The 13,402-nt window shown below is 44.3% G+C and overlaps 1 protein-coding gene across 1 annotated transcript; it reads right to left on the bottom strand.

Annotated features, from left to right (window-relative positions):
- Window positions 1-1,120: 1,120 nt before the first annotated feature.
- Window positions 1,121-10,915, bottom strand: LOC109919707 (adiponectin receptor protein 1). Its single transcript, XM_048612149.1, has 8 exons — window positions 10,856-10,915; window positions 10,405-10,599; window positions 6,300-6,425; window positions 5,561-5,732; window positions 4,992-5,178; window positions 4,376-4,563; window positions 2,814-3,007; window positions 1,121-2,054 (listed from the first exon to the last, which is right to left on the bottom strand). The coding sequence occupies exons 1-8, from the start codon at window positions 10,898-10,900 to the stop codon at window positions 1,926-1,928; spliced, it is 1,236 nt and encodes a 411-aa protein (XP_048468106.1). The 5' UTR covers window positions 10,901-10,915; the 3' UTR covers window positions 1,121-1,925.
- Between the last annotated feature and the right edge of the window lie 2,487 nt (window positions 10,916-13,402).

Below are 13,402 nucleotides of genomic sequence, written 5' to 3' on the forward strand. Positions count from 1 at the left end.
GAATAATGCAGTCTCCTAGTAAGTTGCGTTTTTGAGCTGATTAAATTTCATTTCTAAACTTGTGCGTATTTATGGTCCAAAAGCCTTGGTTCTCACCAATCCTTGTCTAGTTGAGAGGGAATTTGTTTGGGTAAAGCATATCTCCAAGTTGTCTATTCCATTTGGTTAGGCAACACATAAGAATGGTGATGGTCTTCCCATGTGTGTCAACAGCCAACTGCCAACTAATCAAAAAAAAACAAAGGCCAGTTTATGAGTGGACTTAATGGGACTGAAGCATCAGTGTTGTTTCAGGAGCCAAATAGATGAAAATTGGTACAACTGACTAGCAATAAATGTTGGGTCAGATGTAACTGTGTCAAAGACAGATGTTTGAAAAGCTGATTCAGAGAGCTATGGCTACCAATTTCAGAGATTTCCCATCATCAGATGTGCAACTCTCGAGCTGTACACCAATGGCATGTCACTTCACAAAATGTCTGTCTCTGAGGAAGCTGTCCTGAAAGTACTGGAAACCAGTGTTTTTTTAAAATAAAATCAGGATATGGGAAATAACTGGTAGGGCCAACTTTTATTGTCAAAGCCCAGGTTTACTTGAAGGTGGCAGTGGAAGCATCTTCCTGAACTGTTGCAGTCCATGTGGTTTAAGTAGACCCAGAGGATGTTACAGATGGAGTTCCCGGCTCTGATCCAGACCAGTGAAGGAACAGCGATATATTTCCAAGTCAGGATGGTGTGAGGCTTGGAGAGGAATTTGCTTGTTCCCAAGTACCTAGTTGCCTTTGTCCTTCAAGACGGTAGAAGTCACAGGTTTGGAAGGTGCTGATGAGGGAGCCTTAGCAAGCTGCAGTAGTGCATCTTGTAGATGGTGTATCGGCGGTGGGAGGATGTGGAAGAAAAACAGGGCTTCAATTTGTAATTTAAGGAGTTGAGGAGGTGTGTGGTCTTGGGAGTGCAACATTTCTTCCCATTTTTCCACTGAAATCAACAACCTCCCACTGGGTATAGTATGGGTAATGGGCAGAGTAATGTGCTCCCACACATCAGGAGAGCATTAATCTTCACAAGCCTGGAAATAATATTGATTTATCACAAAAAAAACATGAAATGCTCAATCAAGTCTAGACCAAGGTTTTTATTGCAGGATACAGATTGACTCATCTACATCAGTGGGTCTATTCCAGCAATGCCTATATACAACAGGAAAGCCCCTAGCCCCCCTCCCACCAAGATTTAATTTACAACGCCTGTGAAGAAATGTACATGTCTATAAAGGCAAATCAGAAAACCCCTTAAAATAAATACTGTGTTCCACATACATCACTGAATATAAAGTGCCCGCACATCAGAGCTACCATACTGCTAGGTTTAATTTCCCAACACGCACTCCGTTCTTGCTAAAATATTTCAGCAGCTGAGAGAAAGGAGCTGAGCAGAATGAGTGACATAACAAGACCTGGAAGTGTTCAGTCAGTCAGTGTTGACCACAAGCAAGGCCATTCCCAAAATACTTATGAGGGATTACTCCAATCTCACCCAGGGCAAGTGGTTTCTTGCTACTTGAAGCATGAACTGGTCACAGTGCTGCAAGGCTGGGTTTATTTCACATGTGGAAGAGCTGCCAACGTCCTCAATGGGGGCAGGTTCAACAGAAGTTACAGTGATTGGGGCGTGTGGCACGGAGGTAATCTCACTAAATATTTGCTCAGCCTCTCTCTCAGCAATTCTGCCCTCCCCCCTGCCAAACCCTCACCCCTCTCAAGTGTGCACTGACAAAAGAAGCTGTCCATTTTGCTTTCTTTTGTTTCTGAGATGAGGGCTGGCAAGAAGGGAATTGTTTTAGAAAAAGGAAAGAAAATGAAGAGAAAAGTTTCAATGCACTTCAGGCTGTGTTGTTAGAAAACACTGTGCAGCAGTCCCACGCTTCAGAGGAGTGAATCATCTGTGCAGCCTCCCTCCAGCCCATATCGGAACTCCTGCAGGTTGGAAACCCCGTGGAAGTGAACAAAAGCTGCGACTACCACCAGGACGTGGAATAGCTGGTGTGACTGGAACTGGGTAGAGAAAAGAAAAAGCTCTGGTTAGTGAGAGCCTGCTTCAGCCTGGTGATGCACAGATTGTTTGCAGCCTGCTCAGAAACAATAGAGAAAAGTGTTTGCACTTCTTCAGGACCTCAACAAGTGCACAAGCCAATGAAGCACTTGTCTAAGAATGCAGAAAACATGACACCCAATTAGCGCACAGCAAGTTGATATTGAGCAGATCTTGTATTTTTTTAATGCATGATTTGAGGGCAGGTATTGGCCAGGATGCTGGGAGGAATGAATGCAATATACTGCAGTAGCTGGACAGAAGAGAGAAAATGCTGCAAATACTCAGCAGCAACATCCCCTCTCATTTTCTTCACTCCTGTGCAGACCTCTGAGGTCTGTGCACAGTAGTGGCTTCTCGAAACAGCAGTTATGCAGTGGCATGGTGATTGAAATGTATGGGGCTTCCCAGCAGCTGTGTGGTCAGGCAGCTCAGGAGAAAATGTCGCTCAGGAGCTTCAGAGAGAGCAACCTAGTGAATGTTTTAAATCTGTTCTGAAGCTTGAAATGCTAACAACGTACCTATTGAATCAAAGATCAAAAAATACTAGCTCGATTGTAAACAAGGTACAAGACTTGCTGTTTGTCCCTCTGAAATAATCCATAACGTAGCAGGGGAGTAGGAGAGGGGTATCTTGAGCATAGCAGGAGTTGCTGAACAAGGCCAGGCCAGCTCCAGTAACAGAGGGTGATAAATAGCTCAAGAGTTGATTTGTACATTACCCATATATCACATTTGCCAGGGAAGAATCGTTCTGGAATCCGAGCAGCGTATAACCCAGCTCCGGTGATATACATCGCAGCCATCAGGAAGAACCAGCCCATCTGTCCAACAGTTGTCGCTTTGACAAACCCCTCAGCGATAGTGAAATGTAGAGTGGGGACAATTCCACTCAGGCCAAGTCCAAGGAACACACCTGCATAAAGAAATGGAAGAGTGAATAGAAACTACACAGCTCACACACCATTAGGCACAATCTGCACACAATCACTGGGCCACTAGGTGCCCGGACTGCCTGGATTATACTCCTAGGCACCCGCACTGTCAGACAACAACAAATTTCTGTGTAGTATTTTTACTATAGTAAAATTTGCCAAGGTACTTCACAGGAGTGACCAGTGGGCAGCAACTAGATGATTTCTTATAGCAGATTCCCAAGTTTGGTGGTTGAAATGAAGGACAGTCTTACAGGAGTGAGAGTAGTAGATGGGGATTTCCAGAGTTTAGGCCTAGACTGATGAAAGCACAAGTGCCAAAGGCAAAATGATTAAATTCAAAAGATGCCTAAAAAGCCAAAATTGGAGGAGTGCAGAAATTCCAGAGAGGTAGAGATCTGGATGAATCTTCCCCAAACTCCTCCTGTGGGCCCTTGTCTTTCCCTGTACTTCTCCTTTCCAATCCCTGCTCTCTGTCCCGGAGCAGTGAGGGAGCAAAGGGAATGCAGAGAAATGGCCAAGGTGACGTAGGAAAAACCACAGCAGAGCTGGGTTTTCCTTTACTGTTTTTGTTTGTTTATCGCTGTCCGTTACAAAAGTTCTGAAAAGAGATAGGAAAGCAAATCAGGTGAGAGCAATTCCTACCAGCCAGAAAATAGTGCCTGTGCTGTCTGTCTGCACTATCAGTGAACATTAATGTACACTAGGATACACACAGGGAAGGTCTGGATGAGTTTAAGTTTAGAAGTATGAAAGATGGGAGACTGATCCAGATAGATCAAAGGGAGGTTGCAATGACAGGAATGAGCAGTATGGATGTGGTAATAAGAAGCCTTCATGATGGTATGGATACATGGTGAAAAACTCATCTTAGTCTAATGTTACTGCAAGGGTGTAAGCAGGCTGCTCTCCTGCTTTAGCCTCAAAGCTGCCAGAAAGAAGGATGGAGTTGGTGATTCAGGAACAGACATTGTGGTTAGGACCAAAGACCATGACTTTGATCTTTCCGAGACAGAGAGAGATATACAAAGGGTAGAGACAGAGAGGAAGGTATAGAGAGAGATAGGTAGGATAGAGACAGAGAGAGATATACGGAAGACAGAGGAGAGAAATACAGAGGGGTGGACAGAGAGAAAAATATGGAGGGTGGAGACAGACAGAGATACGGAGGATAGAGAGAGAGGGAGAGATACAGTGGTGGAGAAAGAGAAATGGAGGGTTGTGCAATTAACATCCCACCCTGCAGGAGTGGTAAGGAAGTTAACTGAGTGAAGGGAGGTGTCACGGATGAGATAGTCAATGGTTTCCTCTTCCCTCATTTCAACTGTACTGGCCCACATGATACTCACCTGCTCTTGTGAGCCGATGTTTGGGAGTAGCAAATCGATCCCATTGAGCAACAATGATGGCTGATATTCCCAAAGCACAAACAATGCCGAGGTAGATGAGCCGGGGCTGGGGTGAGCAGTAGAAGGAGTAGTATAACCAGGGCACGAAGCTCCCCATGATGAGCAAGGCAATTCCAGAATAGTCCAGTCTGGAAACAAAGAAAGAATAAACATGTGAAAGGTAGAGCACAAGTGGTGGAACTGACATGTCAGTGTGTTAGCGACACACATTAACAACCTTTCATTTGCACAGTGTAGTAAAATGTCCCGAGGTGCTTCATAGCAGTGTTATCAAATAAAACTAGGCTCCAACTCACTAAAGAGATACTAAGGTAAATGACTAAAAGTTTGATTGAAGAGGAAGGCTTTAAGGAACATGTTAAAGCAGAGAGAGGATCAGAGAACTTTAGGAAGAGAATCCAACAGCTTAGGGCTGAGGCTGGCCAATGGCAGAGTGATTAAAATCAGGGACATGACAGATCAAAATTAGAGGATTGAGAAACCGAGGATATAAGTTGCTACAAACTAGATCCCTCATCATCCCTCTTCATGCAGGGTCCAAGTGCCCAGTACTCACTTAGAGAATGTTCTGGAGACTTTCTCGGAGTGACAGTAGACCGTGTGGAAGAGCCAGGAGAAGCTGAGGCAAAGAACAGCTCCCAGGAAGAACATGCCAAAGACCACCTTCTCCTGCAGAGGGGCCATGAAGTACATGTTTGGCCTCAGCAAGGTTAGAATCCCCAGGCACAGGAAGAAGACAAAACCTGCGCAAGAGCTGCAATTAATGAAGGGTTCATCAACCAAGACACCCAATACATTTTAAAGAAAGACATCATCTCACGCAACACCGCCCTCTGGTTAGGAACAGAGTGAAAATGTCCACAAGGAGACCAGTGCTACTTTCGCACACCTGTCCTGTCCCCTCATACACACTTACCCAACACGCATCCTCACACTCTTCCCACTACCCACACCCTCACACACTCTCCCCCTACACACACTCTCCCTCAGGTTTGTCACAGCTGGGAAACATGGTTTAAAGATGTGTTGACAGTTTATCGGTTAATAAGAAAGGAGGTCTCAGAACAAAACCAGGAAGTGACAGAGGGGCTAACAACCCAGGCATAAATTCTGACTCCCCCTTACCCAGCAGATGTGTCCAGATGTTCCCTGTCTCTGTGTGGATCCTGAAGATACTCTTGAAACAGGCTCGGAATGATGGCATAGGCGGTCTATGCCCGTACAGCAGATAATCATTGTCCTTCAGCCAGTCTGGGAGTACATCGTAAGGGATTACTCGCCAACGACCCTCCCAAACCTGAAACACAGGATAACAATTATCACCAGCAACAGTTACCAGCTATACCGTGTATCACTGGCACAGTGCCTGCTCATTTTTAAAGGAGTACTCATTTTCAGATCTCAGGCCAGGTAATCAGACATACCACTGTCAGTAGCACTGTGCCATGGAGACTGTTTTCACAGGCAAACATTAACCTCACAGTCAGCAGGCCATCACCCACTCCATGCCTGGACCAAATTCTGAATTAGATGCGTGAAAGGGTCTAGTGCAGGCAATATGAATGGAGCTGACGTGAAAGCGGGATTAGAGTGTGGTACAATCCTTGGATCAGTGTTTTGGACAACCTTTACAAATGAGGAGTGGAAACTGGGTGGAGCTGGTAGGTAGCTTATAACATTGTCAGTGGTTGATGGTCTGGCATAGGGACAGACACAGGAAATCTTATCTAGTGGAGACTTTGGAGTAACTCTCAACTGAGAGAGAGCCAACTGAAACTGCAAACAGTTAAACGCAAAGAGAATATCTGCAGGGACAGTGCGTTACCCACTCTGTACTCTGATACAGTACATCACTGAGCTGTACCTTGTATACAAACTCCTCCATCTTCTCCATTGCATGATGGGCCTGCAGTGGCAGCGTCAGCACTCGCACCTCTTCTTCCTCTTCCTCCTCAGGCTGTGTTGTCGAGTCAGTTTGGAATTCCATGCCCTACAAAGTAAAAGCAGTATCTTCCACCATCTGATTTTAAATGTGTGACATTCTGCCATTCAGTCCAGCCACGTGCTGCACAGTCCAACACAAACTGTCAACTATTGGCTTCCTTCACTGCCTTTCTGTTATTCTCTCTCGTACACACAAGCCTTGCTGGGAAATGTACCATTACTCAGACACAACCCTCTATCACCACACATGAATGTAACGGACTGCAAAGCATAGGCTTTCAGACAGCGTCGTAGAGTACAGCACGGAAACAGACCCTTCGGTCCAACCAGATCATGTCAACCTTAATCCCAAACTAAACCAGTCCCACCTGCCTGTGTTTATCCCATATCCCTCCAAGCCTTTCCTATTCATTCACCTATCCAAACATCTTTTAAACATTGTAACTGTACCAACATCCACCACTTCCTCTGGAAGTTCATTCCACACATGAACCACTCTCTGTGTGAAAAAATGTCCCTTATCTCTTTTTAAAACCTTTCTCTCTCACCTTAAAAATATGTCCTCTAGTCTTGAAATCCCAACCCGAGGGAAAAGACACCTGCCACTCACTTTATCTATGCCCCTCATGATTTTATAAACTCCTATAAGGTCATCCCTCAACCTCCTACACGCCAGTGAAAAAAGTCCAGCCTATCCAGCCTATCCAGCCTCTCCTAATAACTCAAACCCTCCATTCCCGGCAACACCCTGGTAAATCTTTTTGCGTACCCTTCAGCTCAATAATATTCTTCCTATAACAGGGTGACCAAGACTGGACACAGTACTCCAGAAGAGGCCTCACCAATGTCCTGTACAACCTCAACATGGCATCCCAACTCCTCTATTCAAAGGTCTGAGCAATGAAGGCAAGTGTGCTAAAGGATCTCAGATCTGCACAGAGAATTGAGGATAAAAGCAGGGAAGTATTCATGAAGTTGTACAGGTCTTGATGAAGCCAGATGTGGAGCTCAGTGTACAGTTTTTGTGCGTTTATGTGTGAGAAAGGATGGATTGTGCTAGAAGCAGGTTTTTTTTTTTGGAGGCGGGGGAGAAGGGGGGATGATTTCTTGATTCATTTCTGCAATGCAGAGTTTATCTAATGAAGAATGATTTAACTTGTTGGGACTCTATCTCTGTTGGATTCTAGAAGAACGAAAGGTAATCTTATTGAAAATGTGTGAAAATCCTGAAGGGGACTTGAGAGGGTGGATACCAGAAATATGTTTCTTTTTATGAGGAGACTAGAACTGAGGGACAAAGCTGAAAAATAAATCGTCTCTCTTGGAAGGTGGAGATGAGGAGAAATATTACTCTCAGGTGGTTGTTAATCTGTGCAATTCTCATCTCCAGAAAAGCAGTAGAGGCTGGGTCATTGAAGATTCAAGGTTCAATTTGACAGATTTTTGATAAACAAGAGAGTCAAGGATTGTAGGGAAAACAGCAAAGTTTCAGTCAGGATCTAAGCAAATGGGAGAGCAGACTTGGGGGGTTGAATGGCTTTCTCCAGCTCCAACTTCCTATATTCCTAACCTGATCCTAGCCTCTCTACAACAGACTGTTCACATGAATCCCTAAGGACCCCTGGTCGATGTTTCATATCCCTATCCCGTCGCTGCACCAGCTGACACTGCAATCTAGCCTGGTTACCCTGCTCCTGCAGACTCAGTGCTAATGTAGTTCGACAACTGAATCACAAGACCAAGAGAAGTAGTTTCAATGAACTATCTAATGCTTCCAGTTTAAGAACAACTGCACAGCCACAAAAGCCAATTTCTGTTCTAAACGTACCACAAGGTCAGCTCAGAGGACTTCTATCTCACAATCAAATTGTCATATCATCAAGTCTAATTCCTACACAAGGTTGAGACTTTTTTAAAAAATTCCCTTATGGGATATGAGCATCACTGGCTAGACATGCTCACACTTCAGGTCAACGGCAGAGAGTGAAATATTCACCGGGGCCCCCAGATCATTTAAAAATAATGCCACGAGCTCTTTTACGCCCACCTGACAGGGTCTCAGTTAAACAGCCTCTTTAAAAGGGGTCACCTTTAAGCAGTGTCAAACCCTCTGTACTGCCCTTGAGTGGGAGTCTGGATTCTGTGCTAAATTTTAACTAGTGCTGTGATGAGTAGACAGCAAAATCTCAAGAAAAAAAAAGGCTGCTAAAACGAAGAGTGTGAGCTGCTAAGTTAGTGCTGGTTGGGAGGCTCGATATAGAGTGGGAAGGAAAGGTCATGTTCAGCTTTTCTACAGTGCAGATGTCACAGGGCCAACCGCAAAGGCTAGTAAAACCACAATGACTCCTTCCAGCTTGCCGACTTTGCTGAGGCTTCACTATAAAATTGCGAAACTGGGGCCAGATTTTGAAGGTCTCTCATCAACACCTGTAAATGCACTGAACCTGTTTAAACACACCACATTCATTTCAAAGTAGCTGCATGTCCAAACACCGGCTGCTCACAGCCTCCAGATTAGCCTCAACCTTCCTAAATTACCATAAATACTCATGTAAAGATCAATTTCCTGTAAAAGATGACCACATCATTTCTGGCCTTAAACATCCCTAACTCTTCATGGATCCAGTGTAACAGACAACCTGAACTTTTCAAGGGGTCAGAAGCCTGAGGTTGCAAAAAATTTCAAACCAAAATATAAATACTGCAGACAGTAATGATTCTGGTTCATTGTAAATTTATAAATACGTGAAAATGAGTATTCAGAACTAAAATCAAAATATTTATGTGTTTAAATTTTGTTTGTATTTGTTCAAATATTAAAGTGATCAGATAATAAATAATTAAAAGGAATTCTTTCACATTGACAGCTTGTGTTTTAATCCATTACTTATCCAGTGTTTATTCAATTTCACATGGGGCCCCAATCAAGCCCGTCGTTTGTAAAAGTCAACTCCATACCTTTTACCTGAAAAACTGCTCTAAAAATATGATTTTACACAAAATAATAGAAGGTTACACAGCGCAGAATTGAAGGAGAGTCATAACAGACTTGTTTCTCTCACCACAGGATCTGCTAGACCGACTGAGCTTGTTTCAGATTTCTAGCAACAGCAGTATTGTACCTGTGTTCCTACACTGACCCTCCTTTAAAGGAAACCCATGACTGTTCAGTTATAGTTCTGCCTGCCAAACACTGATTCCAACTTAACTGGGTCAGATTTCTTCTCACCCCAAAGAAGCTGGCTCTTCCCCTGTTAATTATTCTCACTCTGAATTTTTTTTTGTCCTTTTCCATGGCCAACCCAGACCCTGTGATACAACAAATCACTATTGTCTAACTACTCCCTCACTTAACATTTTATTCACATGGTCCACCTCATTTCTAAAAACTGACTCTTGCAGTGCTACCTTTCATCGGACTGGAAACATACCCCTGAAGAAAACATTCCTCAACACAGTCCAGAGACTCTTCTCCCTCTGTCCTTTACAATACTACTATCCCAGTCTATATGCAGACAGTTAAAGTCCCTCCTTACAACAACTTGATCATTCTTGCACCTCTCTGTAATTTCCTTGCAACTGTGTTCCTTTTGACTTCAGTGTACACAGTAATCCAATCTCTCCTTCCCTAGATATTACACATTCGCTTTTAAACATAATGGAGAATGTATACTCGGGAAACGGGATCTTGTTAAATGCAAGACTGGCATATGAGGACCTCTGTCCTATAAACTGGAACAAATGTAGGAACACTAACTGAGGCACTGGCCATTGATATCGAAACACATTTTAAATGAATGCCCATCAGGTCCAATCACTGTCCACAGAGTGTCCTCCTGCCAGACAACCTCAAGGAGAACGTTTTCAGTTTTGAAGCATCATTACTGAGCAATCATTTTAAGGGTGCAGTTTAATGTCAGCCTCGGGATGATAATTATAAATCCAGGCAGCTTCGAGCCTATGTTTGGCAATGTCAAAATACTGTGAATACAGCTTTGAAACTCCCTTAGGCCTCCAGTACTCACAGTTGCTGAATCTCCTCCGGCCTGGGAATCAGATTTCTCCTCCAGGAGTTCAGTTAGTTCAACATCATTTCTAGGACCGACACTGTTGGAGTCTCCACACGCTTCACTTGGTGACCTTTGGGCAGGCATGGATGCTGCAGACAGAGCCTTTTCCTTCATAACCTGGAGAAGGCTAAAGCAAAACACAAAACTGACCTAAAAGGGAGAACATAAAGACAGTATTGAAGCCTTGCCACTTCTGCTCCTCCTGCAGACAGTGTACACCCTACTCTAGATGGAGCCTACTCCACCCATTTAATATCCATCCACCCTCACTACTTAAACTAACCCTCCACACACAGCAGCATATTCAGATCCAGGATAATGATGGGGACATTGCTATTTCAGCCACTCAGCGTTAGCACCAATCATTTGCAGGAGGATTAACTCTTTAGGATAAGTAAACACTTACTTCAGGTAGAATCACATTTTGAAGATTGCTCAAGCTCGTTCTCATTTCATTCTGTTCTCTTTCCCCACTTAATCTCTTGCAATCTGCAGCCACATGATACCTCACTGAGACCTCCTTGTTCTTTCAGCTCTGGCCTCTCACTTCCACTTTCCCAGCACAGATGACCGTAGCTATCTGGGCCATTGGCTCCGAGCTCCTCCCTTGTGGAATTTTACTGCCCCCATAAGATTCTCCTGAAAGCCTACATCTTTTACCAAGTTTTTTGGCCACTTTGTCCTCATCTCCTTCCTTGGCTGGGTAGAAATTTTGGCTTGATTATGTGTCTTAGGATATTTCCTGTTGTAACAGGTGATAGAGTGTAAATCGTTGTTGTGAAATAGCAACTTGGTATCAATTTAGAGATTCTCTCTCTCCCACAAATCCACATCTCTCCCTCAACCAATGATTTGTACCTTTATCTCTGTATTCTATTCTCCAACAGTTCATTCAGCTTTATTGATCCCAGAGTCGTTCTGCTGTTTGGCTCCAAACAATTCCCACAGCTCCCCGTTTTCTTAGCCCTGGCAACATTCATCGAAGTACTTAAGTAGGAGTAGTCAAGCCTGCTCCCATTCAATAATGATCAAGGCTGACTTTCAAAATAGGCCAAGGTGTGGCAGATGGTGTTTAATTTAGATAAATGCACTTTGGTAAGACAAACCCGGCCAGGACTTACAAAGTGTTTCGCATACTTGCCTTTATTGATCAATGTATTGAGTATAGGTGTTGGGACGTCATATTGTGGCTGGATAGGAAATTGGTTAGGCCACTTTCAGAACACTGCATTCAATTCTGGGTGTCCTTCTATAGGAAAGATGTTGCTAAACTTGAGAGGATGTAAAAAAGATTTACAAGAATGTTGCCAGGATTGGATCAATAGAGGGTTTGAGTTATAGAAAGAGGCTGAATAGGCTGGGGCATTTTTCCGTGGAGCGTCGGAGGCTGAGGGGTGACCTTATAGAGGTTTATAAAATCATGAAGGGCATGGATAGGGTGAATAGCCAAGATCGTTTCCCTAGGGTGGGGGAGTCGAAAACTAAAGGTTTACGGTGAGAGGGAAAAAATTTAAAAAAGACCTGAGGGGCAAGGGTAGAAGGGTGGTGCATGTATGGAATGAGCTGCTAGAGGAAGTGGTGGAGGTGGGTACATTACAACATTTAAAAGGTTTATGGATAGGAAGGGTGTTAAAGGATATGGGCCAAATGCTGGCAAATGGGACTAGGTCAGATTGGGATGTCTGGTCTGCACGGACAAGTTGAACTGAAGGGTCTGTTTCCGTGCTGTATGACTCTGTGACTCTATAACCCTATTCTCCCAAAGCTCTCAATGTCCCTCGATTCTGAGACCAAAATTCTGTCTTCTGTATTCAGCACAGGAACGTCTATATTCTTCTGGAGTAGAGAATTCCAATGACCTTCAACCCTGTGAGTAAGGAGATCCCTCACCTCATTCCTAAACAAATGGTTACATTTCCAGAGGCTATACCCCCATCGCCATGTTTAAGTTTTCCCAGCCAGTGGATCATTCTCTCAGTCTACACCCTGCCAAGCCCCTCATTATTATTCTCCAAGGAGATCCAGTCAGAATTCCACACAGTGAATAAATATACAATCTCCATACCCAGAATGCCCGCTTCCTTACTCAGTCAAAACTCCCGCTCTCATTCCAACAACATTCGCCCCATTCTCACTTTCAAACTATCCCTGTCTTACTCATGCTCTGTAATCCACATTCACTTTATCTCTATCTCCTGTTCCCTTTATTTCTCTACCATTCTAATCCACACTTACTTTCTCTCCAATCCTCTGCTCCACACTCACTTTCTCTCTAAGGCCCGCTCCATCTGTTTCTCTCACTCTCTGCTCCACATTCAGTTCCTATCTAATCGCAGCTCACTCACTCAACTGCTTGCTTGCAAACTAATACCCAGCACTCACTGTGACCCCATGTGCTCTCTCTATTTTTCTGATGCCCTGTTCTCACTCACTCTCACATCCCCTGCTCTCTCTTACTCTGATCACTTGCTCTCTCTCTTCCTGTGATCCCCCGCTGTCTATCTCACTCTCTCTCTAATCCACACTCACTTTCTCTCTAATGCCCTGCTCCATCTATTTCTATCTTTCTCTAATCCACACTCACCATCTATCTAATCACCAGCTCACTTAATCATTCTTATAAAATGCTCACTTGCAAACTAATGCGCAGGACTCAATGTGATCCCATGTTCTTTTTCTCTGAATCCCAGCTTTCTCTCACTCCCTGATTCCCTGCTTGCTCTCTCTCTTCCCCCGATCCCCTGCTCTCCCTCCTTCTTATCCCCTGCTCGCTCTCTCTCTCCCTGACCCCCTGCTTGCTCTCTCTCTGATCCCCTGCTCGCTCTCTCTCTCTCTGATCCCCTGCTCACTCTCCTCTGTCTCTCTCCCGCCCCCTGATCGCTCTCTCTCACCCTGATCCCCTGCTTGGTCCCCCAATCCCCTACTCGTGCTCTCTCTCGCTCTCCCCCGATCC

This window comes from Rhincodon typus, chromosome 25, assembly GCF_021869965.1.
Source record: "Rhincodon typus isolate 14 chromosome 25, sRhiTyp1.1, whole genome shotgun sequence".
Lineage (NCBI taxonomy): Eukaryota > Metazoa > Chordata > Chondrichthyes > Orectolobiformes > Rhincodontidae > Rhincodon > Rhincodon typus.

Bases quoted from the DNA above. Each gene is read 5' to 3' on its own strand.
- LOC109919707 (XM_048612149.1), bottom strand. From the start codon at position 10,900: ATGAGAACGAGCTTGAGCAATCTTCAAAATGTGATTCTACCTGAA. The intron at 6,426-10,404 runs GTGAGTACTGGA...TTTACTTTGTAG, and splicing joins CCGGAGGAGATTCAGCAACT to GGCATGGAATTCCAAACTGA. The intron at 3,008-4,375 runs GTGAGTATCATG...TTCTTTATGCAG, and splicing joins ACATCGGCTCACAAGAGCAG to GTGTGTTCCTTGGACTTGGC.